This window comes from Eucalyptus grandis, chromosome 8 (assembly GCF_016545825.1).
Source record: "Eucalyptus grandis isolate ANBG69807.140 chromosome 8, ASM1654582v1, whole genome shotgun sequence".
Lineage (NCBI taxonomy): Eukaryota > Viridiplantae > Streptophyta > Magnoliopsida > Myrtales > Myrtaceae > Eucalyptus > Eucalyptus grandis.
In genome coordinates, this window is record NC_052619.1 from 10,401,486 (window position 1) to 10,419,219 (window position 17,734).

At 39.1% G+C, this 17,734-nt stretch overlaps 1 protein-coding gene and 1 pseudogene across 1 annotated transcript; one reads left to right on the forward strand and one right to left on the reverse strand.

Moving 5' to 3' along the window:
- Positions 1-1,184: 1,184 nt before the first annotated feature.
- LOC120286947 lies at positions 1,185-3,422 on the reverse strand (annotated as a pseudogene).
- A 1,601-nt stretch (positions 3,423-5,023) lies between these two features.
- LOC104456407 (probable cyclic nucleotide-gated ion channel 20, chloroplastic) lies at positions 5,024-16,647 on the forward strand. Its single transcript, XM_010071189.3, is given in 16 exon segments — positions 5,024-5,376; positions 6,080-6,304; positions 6,307-6,558; positions 6,561-6,604; positions 6,837-6,954; positions 6,957-7,027; positions 7,774-7,872; positions 9,000-9,137; positions 9,653-9,901; positions 10,811-11,062; positions 12,342-12,487; positions 13,353-13,430; positions 14,485-14,614; positions 15,572-15,815; positions 15,901-16,063; positions 16,319-16,647. Coding segments are annotated over 15 exon segments (2,307 nt in total). The 5' UTR covers positions 5,024-5,376; positions 6,080-6,093; the 3' UTR covers positions 16,431-16,647.
- Positions 16,648-17,734: the final 1,087 nt, after the last annotated feature.

Consider the following 17,734-nt stretch of genomic DNA (forward strand, 5'->3'; position numbering starts at 1 on the left):
AAAAATTATAGCATAGAACTCATGGGTTACTAGATGATAAATGTTGTAGCCCCAACGATGCTGCCACTTATCCAGAAAATGCTCTGCTTGGACCCCAGCAAAAGAATTACAGCCAGGAGTGCTCTTGAGCATGAATACTTCAGGACATCGGATTTGTACCCTGATTATCTTTTGCCATTTGGTCCAAGATTGTTATATATTGGCCTGTGTAGGTGATTCTGCTCTTCTTTTAAGGTGTGAGTTATGCGTGATCCCTCATATTCACATGTTGCAGTTTTCTCTGAAGCCTGGACAAATCAAGTAGAACTTCTCTCGGCAGCATCAGTTTTCTAATCCATGCCTTGTTGCTTGCTGATCCCATTTATTTGAAGTATACATTAGTGGTTTTCCTTTTCATTTACTAATTTGGATTTTCCATTTTTCCCCCTCACCTTTCGTGATTTCGACTTCATGGAAAGCATATAATTTCAAATTTCGTCTTCTTGAAATCAGAACTCTACTTCCTTTCTGGTCGTTCTATTTGTGCTATCCTGCGATGGTAGGACTTTGTTCGGTTCTTCCTGCCCCAGATGGATTGATATTCTACAAATCGTTTCTGGCATCATATGTGTGCTCTTACAAAATCTCATCATCCTCAAATCTAATTTGTCTTTCTCAAGCCATGGTTAGTCTCCGCCTTTTGTATATGATTTTCGCAAACTTAATCGCATAATGTGGTGTATTCTTCTTCCTCTCTTTCTATTTGGCCCTCCTGTGGAAAAGTGTCTTGCTAGGAGCCGACTACTACTCCGGCTCTTCAACCAGTACTGCAAATGGTGTGTTTCGGTTTCTGGAGCCATCTTGTCGCCCTAGGTTCCCTATAACTAGCCGCTGCCGTCATTTGCCTCCCGTGCATCCAACATTCTCGTCGATTATTGAACCATTGACGAGCCAAGCACAGCTTTCAACTGTTCTCACATCTCAAGTATTGTTCACATGTATACTCCCAAGAATTTGCTTTTGAGAAAAAATCAACATAATGTGGCCATGCCAGAGGCGTGCTACAATGGAGAGAGACAGAGATAGAGAGAGATCAAACCGTTACTGTCAGATCGGTACACAAAAAGAAAAATGTAGTCCGAGACAATCATGCGATGAAGAGTTCCTTCTCGACATTCAGCATGCCTCCTATCCCGCGTCCGTATTCAGAATGCAGAACCCGATCCTCGACTTCCCCATCAACGCGTCCTTGGCTTCGTTGATCTTGGAAGCCAGATAATGGCTCCGCCAGCATCCGGGTGATTTGCCATCATCACTCTCCGATGAGCCTCTTTAATCTTTCTCCGTAACCGCGTGCTCTCTGTCATCAATTTCACGGAATCAACCAACGTGAGTCACAGGTTAAGACCAGGCCAACACGGATTGACCAAACTCGGTGCACGAACAATTTACCTGACTCCGAGGATCAAGGTAGCCTCGCGGCGGGTCATGACGGACTGGAACCCACCGGGGGTAGAATTTCCGGATGCGTGGAATTGCCGGGCGGGCCTTGAACGCCTGCCAGCTCCGATCAGGTATCTCCCTCCCAACGCTCCGGCCGCCACGGCCGTGCCTACCACGATAGGAGATGCGACCGATGCCTGATCAACAGAACACAAAAATTCTGTCACATTCCTTTGCCGTTACACTCCAACTGCACCTAGACCAGTCACCCCGAAAGCCAAACAGCTCAAGAAAGAGGCTGCAATTCAACTTACCATAGCGAAATCCCTGCGAAAACTCTGCTTCAACTGTCGCTGAAAAATAAAGAAAATCCCAAGCAAACAAGCGAAATCGAATAGCAGGCGGCAATGTACAAAAGACTCGGTTCTTGAAGATTATGAACCGACCTTTCTTTTGTGAATAACTATAAGCAGAAGGAACGATATTTTTATAGAACCACTGATGTGCGAAGGCGCGCGGCAAGAAAGAAGCCTCCGAATGCTACTGGTGCTTTGTTTGTTTCCTTTTTTATTTAAAAAAGACTTTGGAGGCGGCACCATGTGTTCGACTTGGAAAGAAAGGATGCTGGGAATTAGGCCCCGGGCCTTTGGGCCTTATTCTCCGGTTGGGCTTTCTTTCTGGACAATGTGGACTTTGGGCACTCTTTTTCTTTTTTTCCTAGTAGAAATGCAAGGTGATCTTAAACTTTAATTTATTCAATATAATCCCTAAATTTCAACAATTCTTAAATTTTTATTTTATTCAATGTAATCCTTGAAATATACATGGCCCTTATCTTGAATTAACAAAGGATTTCATCAATAAATTAAAAATTCACAGATTATATCAACATTAAATTAAAGTTCACTAACTATATCAATAAGTTAAAATTTTTTGATATCATGTTATATATTAAGCTAAAATTCAATGATCATTTGTGTCATTATTTCTTGATTGGTTTCAAAGCCTATCTGCTCCTATAACTTTTTGATCTTCAAGTCAAATTGACTTGAAAATTAGATGGAAACTATTCAACGTGGACTGTGAGAGAGAGGCTAATAGCGAAGATAGGTTTGATTTGATAGGGTAATTACGATCAGGACATGGCGATTCGACCATGAGGGCGATGGATAGATAAAAGCAAGGAACGACTTATGAGGTGATGAGTTTGCCAATGTTGTGTGCACACCTCAACGCCACTTTATTATTGTAAAAGTGAACGATAATAGCCGGACAACTGCGGTCGGTGACGCGCAAGTTGGGGACGTCCTGGTCTGGACCGAGCACAAGGGGAGCCAAATTTCTGCCCCTCCTTCGAATCTCTTGACGAATCAAACTTACGACTTGAAGACTTCGGACATGGTCCTCGTCCGCGTCTCTCTGGTCCCCTGCCCCCTCTGCTGAATTTTCCTCTTGGCATTCGTGGGAAAAATAAAATAAAAACACTTGCTTGAACCCGGTTTTGCTTGATCAGATGATCCATTTCAACAGTCCAGGCGATCGATTTGCCCTTCAAACCCCGATCCCGGACAGGGATTTCATTACCTAGTCGACTTGCCTCGCTTCTTGCGACAAACTAGAAAAATTAAATTATTATGTCGGGCCAAATCTTGTCAGTGGGATCTTTATTAAGAAACTCGTCGTGAGGATTATGTCAGACAATATTTGGTTGATAAGATTGTCCTCATATCATATTCATCTCACGATTACTTTTTAAAAAAAAATCTATATTCAACATCGACATGGCCAATCTCAATAAAGAAAAGGTTTCAGCTCAATTCATAGCAAATCCACCTTCCCCGGCGTGTGCGACCCGAGCTTTGACCAAAAGAGGCTCTCGCAATTTTATAATCCCCGCTCACCGGTTTTTACAATTCTTACGAATTGGCTCCCGACGTGTCGGGCCCACGCACGCTCCGCCAGGCGGCGACGAAGCGAGCGAGCGACTTTCCCATCACCATCTTTCGTTTTCTTCATTAATTTAGAAACTTTTCCTGATATTAGTTATTAAATTGGTGAAGAAAGAGGCTATCGTAGTGAAAAATCTCTAATCAGTATTCCGACAACAAATCGTCCCAAATTGATTTTTGGCTCACAAAAATCTTAAATTAGTCCTCCTTGTGGAACTCACCATCCGTTAGCATTTTGTCCAATATTTTGTTAGAATGTATACACACGTGACAAACCAGATTAAGCCATATGATGTGAAAAATGGCTGATTCGACATGAAAAATTCATGTGAGTTGGCACATGTGCATTTCAACGGAACATTTTGATGAAATGTTAACTAAACAAAATTAGATTGTATCAGTTCAAGACTTTTCAAAAAAGAAAATAGTTCAAAATAAATATATCATTGACAAATTGTTTAAGATTTTCATAACACGGTGATAACCATTTTTGCTCTATAAATCAATTTTACGGTCATAATTAAATTATTCTATTTTTATTCTCCGAATTAGTTTTTGAGTAAAAATACCCATTTGATAATAATAAAAAGTTTTATTTTCGAAATAAAAATTCGTTTGACAACAACACAATTTTTTTCTCTTGGGTGGTTGGCGGCCGGAGCCGACCGATGGATGGCAACGGCCGACATGCCTGGGGGATGTGCGGGTGGGGGATGGACGGCGAGAGCAAGTTAGAATAAGAGTTTTTATTTCTTATTTATGTTTTGTAATTAGAGAAGTAGAATATTTTTACTTTTCATTTATGTTTCAAATCTATTTATAAACAAAAAAATGTTCCATGTATAGAAAATGATATTACATTATTAAAATGACTTCTATTCTAGACTCGTTTATAAAATAAAAAAAAATAATTTTGAAACAAAAATAAAAAATGAATACAATGCGCGCGCATAATGATTTAAGAAAAAAAGAGGCACAAATTTTTTGAGTCCGAGGAGGTCGACCGGGGAAGAAGTGGACTATGGTATAAATCAGGATTTGGTAAGGAGCCTAAACAAATAATTAAACAAAACGAATGTGATTCGAAACTGAGAAAATAATATTTAATTATTCCTACTAAAGAAATCCTTGACAATGAGGGACAATGCTGACTGGTACGTTCTTACAATAAAAAAAAGAAATTAATTCCAATAAAATAAAATAAAATAAAAGCGAGAATGAACAGGGAAAAAGGCGTTTTTCGCGGGTTAAGCCTTTGTCGTTTCTTCCCAGAAGCCTCTCAGGCCCGTCTACGCAAGTTCCTACGAAAAGCCTCCAACTCGCGTCATGCCAAAAAAAAAAAAAAAAAAAAAAAAGAAGACAAAAAATAATAAAGAAAAGTCGCAAATGATTTTGATTTACTCCTGAAATATTCAATTTGATTAGACATTTCATATAGTTTAAAATCACATTAATGATATTTCACATTGACTAAAAAAAATTAAAGCCTGCATTACTAAATAAAAAATTAAAATTGGGGAGCTATTTTTATTATTACCACGCGAGAGCGAATTCAATTCCTTTTCCTTTTCCAGCAAAGACTCTTTCCGTTCCATTTGTCAGAAAATAAAGAAAGAAAAAGAATAAAAAAGAAGGAGTCTTGGGGGAGACTGCGCTCAGTCAACGCTCGTGGTATTCTATTCTCCGCAATCACTCGCGTCTCCGTAGAAACAAGGAACACCGTAGGCTCCGTCTCCGTCTCCGTCTCCATTTCCATTTCCATTTCCCTCCATCCGCTCCTCCGCCGGATTCCCTCGCCGCGCCTCCTCCTCCTCCTCGTCCTCCGGCGCGGCACCGCAGGAGCGCCGAGGAAGACGGCGAGCCTCGCCGGGCCTGGAAACTTCCGTCCTCGGGCTCGCCGCCGGCCGCCGGCGATAGCGACAGGGTCGGCACTGTTGCACCTTGTTGTTCTGTTCCTCCTGCTTCGTCGCCGGTTCAGTGCTGATCGGAACCTTCGGGCGGTGAGGTGGGTGTGTGTTGTGCTCGAGGTGTGCGTGTTGGCTTTGCGTAAATTCTGTTGAAATGCGCGCGCTCTGTTTCGCTACTCCCCTGTGTAGAGATGCTCGCCTCGGTCGATGATTTCTGCAGTCGATGCTCGCGTCCCTTGTACGCGCATTTGCTATGAAAACGGTGTGCACGTGTTTAACGGCGTGTGCGACGAGTGATCGGTAGCTTTTAGCGGAGAATTAAGGATAAAGCTTGACTCTTTCCAGTTCTGGTCTCCCCTCTGTAGCTTTAGTCAATCTTATATCGGGTGCCCACCAAAAAATTCTTCGTTTTTTTAGCTTTTATGTACCTTCTGGCAATAGGGTCTTTGCGTCAGGGCTTGTATTTTGTGGAATTTGGTTCCCTTTAATCACATGGTGCGGCCTTCTGCGGTTCTCGGGTGTGGTCTTGATCTTGTTAATAGCGTAAAGTTTCCAAAGAAGCATTGCTATTGTAGGCATGAAACTGCAGTATGGTTGGATCGAAAGAGAAGACCTGTTACACAACTTTCTCATTATATTTTTACATGGAGTTTTCCTTACTTATCTGTATGTGTTTTCACAGGAAAAATAGATTTGATTAGGTTGATGTACATTCTCACATCGCAGGTTTAGTTCAGCAAAAGATAGTACACAAAATTGCTTTACTGTATGTATATCCTGATTAAATGTCAAATTCTGCAGATTTATTAGGTAAAATGGCTGATCATGAAAGAGATGAAGTACCAATGCTGTTGGAGATGCAGCACCAATTATCAGATGATTCTAACAGTTCTCGACGTCAGGCATTTGTATCTAGGACCCGCAGCGCATCGTGTCCATCCCCTACGAGCTCCATGGAGTCGCATGAAAATATACCTAATCTAGTAGGTTATACTGGACCTCTAAGGAGTGAAAAGAGGATGCCTTTTCACAAATGAGCGGCCCTTTGTACATCGGTCATGGACCTGAAAAGGCCGTCAGGCGTAACCACGTTGTGCCTGGAAGAAAGCTAGTGGAGTCACAATATATGCAAGAAAAATTCCCTTCTTTTGGTATAAAGGATTGCATCGACTCCACTGATGATCACTATGCTGCTAAAAATGAGCATTTACTGAGGTCTGGGCAACTGGGGATGTGCAATGACCCCTACTGTACAACTTGTCCCTCATATTATAATAAAAAGCGCAACATTCGAGTTTCAAAAGTTCTAGTATATTTGATCCCAAGGTAACTACCATACTTGCAGTGCCTTTTGCTTTGTTTGATTAGGTCCTTATTATGAGGATGTGGAGTCTTTTGATACTGAATGCTGGAAGATCTGAGATTGACTTCACCAGTATTTCAAAGATGCTTTTGTTTTGAGTACATCTTTAAGTGCATTATGCTATGTCCAATGGGAGGATATCTAAGTATACTTCTTCAAAGTAAATAAGATTCTCTGCTTAACTTTTACTTGCAGTTTCACAATGCTCTCTATGGGGATGCCAAAGGTTGGGCAAGGAGATTCTTCTCTTATGTCAATGCCCACATTCCTGGCGTTATGAATCCTCATGCTCAAGTTGTCCAGCGGTGGAACAAATTTTTGTCATTTCTTGCTTGGTTGCTGTCTTTATAGACCCATTATTCTTCTTCGTGCTGTCTGTTCAAAAGGTATGGGCTCAGTTCCTTATACTTCTGTCAACTTGCTAGCATTCAAGTTCAAATGGCTTGAAAAAATCTGTTGATTGGTGGAGTCCATACCGATCTTACTATATTCTTCTTTTCTCTTTAATTCCTAAATAGTTCCCAAAACGACATTGAAATTCTTGCCATAATTCACACTTCTATAAACCAACTATTCCAGGTTAAATTTATTGTCCTACTTATCGAGTTATTACTGTCATGTTAATTTTCAGATATTCTTCGCTTTACAGATTAAGCTTCTTAATAGTGGTTTGCTGCACATTTAGGCTTCCAAACTACAATGGGTGGTGTTGCTTAGGTTTATCTTTCTTTATTACTTAATGTTATCATACTTTATTTCTAATTCTCAAAATTTGACCTTGGTACAATAGGTTAAATCTCCTTTGGCCTGGGCTGATCTAATCAACCAAATTTATCTCCTCTTAACCATAACCTTTTTTTTGAATGTATTTTCCCAAAGTCATTATAATCCCTGAACCCATTTAAAAAGCTTTTGAGAAAGTCCTGGTCAAATTCAATATCCAAATTGTGACAATCTGGAAAGAGATGTCATTGATCGTCTGTGCCCTAAAGTTTCTTGTTCATTTGCATTTTGGCTTTTGTGCTTGTGTTTTATTGCTCTCGTAACTTTTCTTTTGCAGATTCAAACAACCATCGTGAGCTTTTTGGTTTGCACTCAATTACTTCCCTCACTTATCCATCCTTAAATGCAGGATAATATGTGTATAATTTTGAACCAGCCCATGACAACAACAATCGTTGTTTTAAGAAGCATGACAGACTTCATATACCTATTGCACATTCTTCTTCAGGTAGGCTGCTTTTCACCAACTCGTTGGGTTGTTTCCTTTTCTCGTTGGTGATTTTAATAGTATTCTTATGTTGTTTTTCATACTCTTTGCATCCAATTTATGTTTGTGTTCCCTGAAAGAACTTTTGAATGCTTCAAGTTAAAAATTTGTTTTTCTGAGGTTAACTCCGTGGTATTCAAAAGTAATTTTTTTTTCAACTGCATCCACTGTTATGCTCCCATTAAACAGATACATATTTTCGTCTTGGACAAAGTGAATTGCAATGCTGTGTGGATAAGTTTGACTACATATGCTGATGGGTAATCCGGCCACAAACTTCCCATACCAGCTTCTCAAATGTTCCTATGCTTGAGCATCTTCATTCTTTGAAAGGCACAAGTATTACCAAGGAACTCACCTTGGAGGCATTCGTCTTCTTATGTGTGAAAGAGGGTAGAGAAAAAAAGAGACAAGTGGTTCTATCTGTCATGAAAGTTTTTTTCATGATCAAAATATTTGCTAGAGTTTTTTGCATTCAGAAATAAAGACTCAATTCTTTAGAGTGGCTGGTTACACTCAAATGCTCTGGACTTCATAAATTCGAATCTTCAATTCCCTACTTCCCAAAAGAGTAGAGTTGAAAGAAACGATCTGTAGCGAACAACTTTTCTATTGGTGTAATGTCCCTTGATACCTTCCTAATGGAAACACGGTACTCATTTTCCTTGGAAAAAGATGAGTTAGTTGCATTGATAATGACTGATAGTTGATTAGATGGGCTTTTACTTGGTGTATATTTTGACTTTTGTAATCATCAGATTTTAATTTCTGGAAAGACTTACCGATCTTTCACTTAAGAAAGCTGCATTGGAAGAGCTTCAGACAGACTTCTATGAGATAGAAAATTATTGCTTCTCTCTCATTGTCAATCGATCTACTACAGAATCCTAATTTTACATCCCATATTCAGCACTTTATTTATGTAACTAGCATAAATGTGTCGGGTTGTTATTTCACTTGATGCTTGACTTCCATTATGCCTGATTTCTTCAGGAAGAAATGAATAAAAGTGCAATGTTGTCATATTAGGAGCTTTTGTGGCTACCTTTTGGTCCTTGATGATTGCTTTCTTTGTCAAATTTTTATAGTTTAGGTTGGCTTACATAGCTCCTGAGACTAGGGTGGTTGGTGCTGGTGATTTAGTTGACCATCCAAAAAAAATCGCTCTCCATTATCTGCGAGGATACTTCTTCATAGATCTTTTTGTCGCATTTCCACTTCCGCAAGTAAGTCCTTATTTCTCCAATGCATCAACCTTAATTTGTTTCTGCATTATAATGATTTTTAACATGCCTTGACCCATATGAATAATGTAGAAGCAGGTTTTTGAGGGTTGGCAGTGTGAAACAAATTCGCATTGGATTAAATGTTCTGCCAAGTCAATTCGTATTTTACAATTACAATTTTACTGGCTGATAACTGCAGTCTCAATTGCCTTTAGAGAATCTAGATGTCATTGCTCCTACTTATTGCAAAGAGATCACATGTTTGTAAATGGATTTGTTGTCCCTTTCAAGACTCTCTAAGGAGCTCTCCCCCAAGCCTTCACTCAACGTCTTTCTCCTGACTTGTGATATGTGTTAACATCCTGAATCTATAACATATAATGACATGAATGACCCCACCACATCTGGTGATGTTAAAGAGATGTTCCACTGAGTGGAGTACAATAGCTGCTAGATTCATGTATTGATATGATTTCTTTCTTCTGATCTTCAATTACTTGCTCGAGTGGTTGCAGATATTGATATTGCTAGTTCTACCGACATTCAAGGGTTCGTCTGCAGCAAATTATGCAAAGAATCTATTACGCGCAGGCGTTCTTATCCAGTACATTCCCAGATTATATCGAGTTTTGCCCTTTCTTGGGGGCCAGTCTCCTACTGGCTTCATTTTTGAGTCGGCATGGGCAAATTTTGTCATCAATCTTCTCATGTTTGTGTTGGCTGGCCATGTCGTTGGATCATGCTGGTACCTTCTAGGGCTGCAGGTGGGTAGCATCATTTGTTTTTCTCTTCCTAATTTGTTCTTATGTATTAGAATCCCAAAAGAATAAGGATAGTGTGTCGAGCTATTGCTGCAAGACTCAATACCATCAAGATTCCTCTTTGTTTAGCTGGTAATGCTAATTTCTTTCACATTTTTGTTTGATTGCGGGAATATGTCCTTTCTGTAAGATGCTGATTGGGGTTGAACTCATTCAGGACCTGTTTCAGGTTGTGCTTGTTTGCACTAAACAACAAAGCTAAGCCCATGTCTATAGTTTGAGTTCTCTAATCATGTCCTTGTCAAACTTTGTGTCTTTACTAACCCTTTCAGATGAATCATCCATGTGGTCTTGGAAAGATATATGACATGATACTAGTGTCTCAGATCCACATCATGCTGAGGCTGAAGCCTCTGGAATCTCACATCAAAATTCATATGTGTCATGCACTTTACTTGGGAAGCACAGTACGCCATCTCAAAGCAAAGTTATGTCCATATAAGCATGGTCTTATCGATGTGCTAATTTTGAAGTCAAGTTTTTTTATCAAATTTACTGACATTAATGTGTCATAGGAAGATGGTCAACGCCACATGGTTGTGGACTGCAGAGGATTATATCACTACAATGTCTAATCACATGTTATTTTATGTACTGGTCTTGGCCTGTACTGATCTTTTCTCATGGAGCTCATGTTGGCACACGTACTTATTTTATATGACCCACTGTCCTTATACTATACATCTTTATGCTTTTCTGGGATTTTGAACTAAACACATAAGAAAGGGTTCTTCATTTCAGTCTTCTGTTAAAATGCTGGTAAAGTAGCTCCAAAACTTAGTGACTGAACGAGAGATTTTTCCAGCAAAGCAATTCTTTCTTCGTCTAATCTCACTCTCTCCATCCTGCCAGAGGGTTAATCAATGTCTTCGGGAAGCATGCAAACCAGCTGGCCTGTGTAGCTTTATGGATTGTGGAAATGGAGACAACATTGACAAATTCAAAGATAATGCAACATGGACTAACTGGACAACAAATCTGAATGCTACTGCTTGTTTTAATTCCAATGATTTTGATTATGGAATTTACCAAAATGCTGTTAATCTTACCCAAGAAGCAAGCCTGGTCACGAGATATGTGTTTTCATTGTTTTGGGGATTCCAGGTACTTATCTACATTCTTATAGAATTGGCTTATTTCTAATTGGACCAAATATTACACTGTACAATAGCCTAGCAATGCATTCCAAGGAAAAGGCATTTTGCTCTATTTCCTGCTCTTTATCCTTTTCCTCTTAAAATTGCTTGGTTGAGGCAAATATATTGAATTAGGGTAAATCTGTAGAAGAATATTTCACCTGCCTTAAAGGGAGGAAAGTTTTTTTTTTTTTTTTTTTTGGAAGAGGGGGGATGAACAATCCTTGTCCTTGTTTTATTATGGGATAATAGCACAAATAGTCCTTAAACGTTGATCGAAAGTGCAATGTTGTTCTTGAACTTCTAATTTGTGCAGTATGGTTCCTGAACTTTGGCCCAACATGTAAAATCATACCTAGACTTTTAATTTATTCAGTGTAGTCCATGAGCTATTGATAAATGCTCAACATAGTCCTTAAACTATATGAAAATGTTTAAAAGTTTAGAGACTACATTGCATATTGGACCAAAGTCTAGGAATTATATACAAATTAAAAGTTCAGGAACGACATTGCACATTGGGCCAAAGTTCATGGACCATATATGTCATTTTCTGTTTTATTATTTGTCCACTCTTAGCAATAATCGCAAGAGCAAACACACTATTAGCTGCAGCAAAGGCCTCTTCATTTCTTGAAATATATGGAATAAGATGCATGGCTTCATGCGGGATGAACACACAAGGAACTTTTGATTTTCCATCAGTGCAAGTCAAAGCTGCAAATTTGGAGGACTCTCCACTTCGTCTTTTTAACTTCTTTTTTTTTTTTTTTTTTCTGTGACAGTTCCATTTTAATATCTTTCTATCCTTGCGGAGTTTCTATTTTGCTTTGAACTTCCAGAAAGATTGAGGCAGTAGGGCATATCTTGGTTGTATGAGTCAATCTGTTCTCTGCTATTAACGAGAATAGCACATTGAAATATGAGGAAAGAAGAGAAGATCATTGCACGATATTCTCTTTATGATTCTTGAGAGAGAGTGAATAATAAGTATGAACCTGAATAACTATTGCTTTTGGATGCCGTGTGTTAGAACTATCTGCCAGCCCTTCCTGATTTAATGTCCTCCAAATTCAGCCTAAACTTGTCAATTGTTTTTTTTTCCTCACTATTTCCGTGGTTGCATTACCAATATGGCCTGCAGAGAAACGTTCTTGTGTTTTTATAACATCATGCATTTAATACACCTTAAACTGAAGATACGATTTGTAACACATCGTACTGATTTTCTTTTTCAAATTTTGAAGCAAATAAGTACTCTAGCTGGAAATCAAACTCCAAGCTACTTTGTTCCAGAAGTCCTGTTTACCATGGGCATTATTGGATTGGGCCTCTTGCTGTTTGCTCTTCTCATTGGAAATATGCAGAACTTCCTCCAGGCTCTCGGAAGAAGGTGTGACCTCTCACATTGACAAACTTTTTATATTGACAGATCTGTTAATCTTTACCATTGTCTTGGACAAAATATTTGAAATTATTTGATTGATACAATGACGACCTTTAAAAATTTTCATGTCCAAGTGTATGTGTGATGGTTTTGTGGCTTCCCAGACAAACAGTTCCATAATGCTATCATTCGAGATGATGAATATCCTTTTGCAGGTTTTTTGTGTGAGTCTTTCAGTATTGGCTTTCAGATTTCATTCTTTGGACATGTAAATATTGTATTGGGCAGATATGTATTCATCATGGTTTCTTAGTTTATTAGCATGCATGAATCTGAGAAATTGGTATTCTTGTAATTTGTTAATCTTAAGTAACATTGAGAAGATATGGCTCTAATAATTTAGGCATTATAACAGCACCGAATGCTCATATAGGTTAGCTTCAAGAATTCATGAGCAGATCTAAGTTATGATTTAGGCTGGTTTGGGTTCAAGAATTGTCAACTGCCATATGAAAATGGAGCTTGCCTAAACATTCTTGTAATATTTCATGTGCAAGTGGCTATTGTAACTAATACTATTACTTGGGAAAAGAAACTTCCTAGGCTATGTCTAGTCCTTCAAAAATGTCTCAACATCTCTTGAAATAACATACCGAAACACCATATGAGAAAGCATCCCCAAGGTGACTAATGAAACTTATTAGTGCTCTGCATGCAGACCTTTCTGTGCACGTATGCTCCCAATTCGTATCAATTCTTTTGATCAATACTGATTAAGAATGTTTCTAGTGAACATTATTGCACCTTTTTATTGTTGGACATCTTGGATTTAAACTGTCAGCTAACTTTTATTTTTCCCCAATCCTCCCAGGAGGCTAGAAATGTCATTGAGGCGTCGTGATGTTGAGCAATGGATGAGTCACAGACGCTTACCTGAACGGCTAAGAAGGTAAATACAGCATTTCTTCCTACCTTTCTCATGTGCTTCTTCTCCTGAGGAGAGACATATCAATTGCATTATCCAGTATCCTCTCGTCATTTTAGCTGCTTGAATTTGGTGGTGAAGCAAACATGACTTCTTACAACGTCTTGCCCAATGGGGTTCACAGAAGGGCTCTGTCCAATTTATACTAAATGATGAGCTGAAAGCATAATGTTGAGTGAATTGAAAATTGTAGAAGAAAAGGGACCTTTTATCTATGAGATCATTAGGCTATGTGGTCATTAGAACTTGTGCATAGTGTTTGATATGATCTTGGCTTTCAATTATCCTCTCTATTTGCCTGTTCATGCATTCTATCATTGTTTTTGTGCTTCCTCATATTATTGACCACATTGTATGATTCTTTGGATTGGAAGCTAGCGGTTTTTTGTTCATTTGGTGGGTTAGATCGAAGTCTTCTGCCTTGTTTTGTCAATATACATACAATTAAGACTGAAGCTTGGGGCTCAATGGCACTTCTGGAAATTAGCTAGAGGACTTTGAGCCAAGTTTAAGTCCGTATGGGATATGAGCAGCAAATTTGATTCTCTATGAAGTTTGATGTGGGGGTTGGGTTGAAGATGTGCGATGGACCAGCATTGGTTCGTAAAATGAGCTCTAATAGAAGATGGTTCGTTAAAACCAGTAACTTGAGGGCTTCAACTAGGTAGATTTTTATGTTCATGGTGGATAAATTTGACACTGTGGGTCCTACAGATCATTGGCAAAGAGATTGCGCAAGCATACCTGTGTCCTCTGCCTGCATTTTGTTTTCTTTCTATATTGTCATGCTTATCATCATTGGTTTCTGCATCTCTCTGTACTTTGCATTCCGAAACTGTTTCTAGACATATTCTTTGCTGCTGCTTGAGCCAGTCATGCACTAGTGTTTTATAATATAGGTCTGAGCATCTGCATATTTTCCCCGAATTGTGGATAAGCATCTAGACATATAGGTCACATCCAATGTGTGCTCTGTGGAGGCTCCTTTTCAATTGACCGGAAATGGCCTATTATGCAGAAGAGTACGTGAAGCTGAGCGATACCATTGGGCTGCCACTAGAGGAGTCAATGAAGAAATGCTTCTCGAGGATTTTCCTGAAGATATTCAGAGGGATATAAGACGCCATCTCTTCAAATTTGTGAAAAGAGTAAGCCCTGGAACTGAGTTGAAATGAGGGTGGGATTTAGTGCAAGTTAAACCCTTAGAAATCAGTTCTCTTTTTTGCAATTACTTAGAATGAGTAGATTTTAGGGCCAAAAAAAATCATTGAAGTTCACTGCTGTTGTGGATGAAGATGAAAGCCCTGGAACTGAGTTGAAATGAGGGTGGGATTTAGTGCAAGTTAAACCCTTAGAAATCAGTTCTCTTTTTTGCGATTACTTAAAATGAGCAGATTTTAGGGCCAAAAAAGATCATTGAAGTTCACTGCTGTTGTGGATGAAGATGAAATCAACGTTTTATAATTTAAGCTTCCTCTCTCTTCAATCACGTGTAGCCTTTTGAAACCAAAAGCTTCCCCCCAGGTCGAATATTTGGCTATGCTTCTGTCATAGGCCTTCACTTGGAAGCTAACTACTGATATTTGTAGCATATGCTTGATCAGATAACTAGATAAGTGGATGATCAGTCTTTAAATTTAGGTCATCAAGTACTTAGATGGATAGCTAAAAAGAAATTTTAAAGGTTTCATTTGTTGGTTATTAGTTTCTATTGGTAAACATTACCAAGCTTTTGTCTTAGTTTTAATTGGCATCTAGATGGAGACAGCTCAATGTAGAAACTGCAAAAGAACGACATGGCTAAGAATTTTATTGCTAGTCTCTACATTCCCCCAGAGACCGCCACTTCTGAAAACAAGGTCTAATCTTCGGAAAATGGATTTTTCAAGTGTGACGTGACTGGTCTGTTCTGCTGGCATCAGCCAACAGGCAACAATTACCATCTATGCAAAAAGAAGTGCAGAACTCCAGATCTCTGACATACTTTTAAAAATAAAACAGTTTAAGCCACCCTGGATTCTAGACATCAAATTTGTGGCTACCATGATAAGCCTGGACTAACTTTCAACTCAAGACATATTAACAGCTATTTTACTATGTTGCAGGTGAGAATATTTGCAGTAATGGAGGATCATATCACAGATGCAATTTGTGAGAAGTTACGGCAAAAAACATACATCAAAGGAAGCAAGATCCTGCATCCTGGTGTTCTTGTTGAAAAGTTGATTTTCATTGTCCGCGGGAAAATTGAGAGCAGAGGAGAAGACGGCGTTACAAGTTTATGCGAAGGAGATATATGCGGGGAAGAGCTTCTAGCTTGGTGCCTTGAGAGTTCTTCTGTAAACAAAGGTACAGATCGCAGTCTTTCTGAATAGTCTTTAATTATTCACTGACTGGACATATTAAGAGCATTTCAATATATGTAATATTGAAGATGGACGAAAGATAAGACCACCTGGAAACCGGTTGCTGAGTAACAGGACAGTAACATGTGTGACAAATGTTGAAGCCTTTGCACTACGAGCAGAAGACCTTGAAGAAGTCACCAGGTTATTTGCAAGATTCCTGCGCAATCCAAAAGTTCAAGGAGCTATAAGGTTCTTGCTCTTTCTTAACAGATGATTTAGCACTACTATATTTTACTGGCAAATCAAGTATATCACTGAACTATTGGCAAAAAAATAGCGACTAAGTTAACTGTTTCAGATTCGCTCTGTTTCCTGTGTACGTTCTCTTTTTGAACCTAAAGGCAGGAACAACTAGTCAGTCCCGTAGTTTGTAATTTGCTCCTACGTGGACAGCATCGACAAATGTTTGGATTATGCACTTGTGACAAAAACGCCTGGTTGCAGGTATGTATCACCATACTGGAGGGGACTTGCAGCAACTCGTATCCAAGTTGCTTGGAGATACAGGAAGAAACGACTCAGTCGTGCTGACACTTCACAGTCACAGTATCCTTAACATTATCAAAGTACGTTGATGGTATTAATGACATTCCTCTGCTGTCTGTATTTATACTGGGTTCCAGTCATGTTGTGACTGCAAACCGTAAGAGAGGACATGTTGTAAGGGCATGACGATATAGGCATGTAATTCAAATTGCGATACGTGAGATGTAGATTCTTCAACACAAAATCATATATATGAGATCAAATGATGATTGCCTTGTAGGAGCGTTGATCACCTAATGGACCATTTGCCTTGTAGGAGCATTGATCACATAACAGACCATGACTGAGCTTTAATAAAACCCCTGCGCTCATTGCCTACAATGAGCCGAAATCTCCTTGAAGTGCTTGTATACACGACTCCATTCCACAGGAAATTTTAGCGGGAATATTTTGTAAGGACCAGAGATCGGAATTGGGACGAGAAACTACAACAAATGCAGTGGATATTCAATATTGCAGTCTTTTGTTGTTACTGTAGCTTCCCTCTGACCAGATGAGAAAGTGAAGAGTTGTAGTGTCTCACCCTTAGATTAATTGCCATGTTGGAAAATCCATTTAAATATCAGAAAGGCGTGGAATGTGAAGACATTTGCTCTGTTGAAGAATGCAATGACCGGTTGCTCCTATGTGTTTCAATAACTATAACGGTTTGTCTTGAACTACATAAAAGAGCACCACATTCCCAGTTACTCCAGAGTGCATTTTTTTGGCCGTTCCATTTCACTTGCATGCACCACTGACCTATGCAGTGGTACATTATCATGTGCCCTGAAAACGATGATGCGCATGGCGGGGGAGGGAGTACGACAATTGTATTTAAGTGACTGCGGGGAAGCGATTTTAAGGTTTTGTACTTGGACAAATGAGTCATGGATGGTTGTGAATTCAAATAGGTCCAATTAAACTTCTAGATGTGAAATTGTCTCCGTGAAGGATGACTTTGCAGAGTTATGAGTAGTCAGACGAATTGTTATCGAAATCCCCGCGGTCTATCATCAGCTTCTCCTCCTAGAAGTTTGTATGTCTACTTCACATTGTCATATTAATCTGTATTCTCAAATTACAACAAATACTTCAACCATTGTCAAAGATCATTCACAAACTAGCAGAAAGAATTGGGCACCATTCATTCCACTATTTCCCTACAATGATATTTCACCTTGCTCATCATTTGAGATGAAAAATCCCTGATTTGGAAAAAGGGTAACTTTAGTAGTTAATCTTCTCCTTCAAGTCCTTTGCTATTAAAGTTGTAAGGTACTCTACGTATCCATTCCGGTCTCTCGTATGAATGGGGACACGCCATTGTTGAGC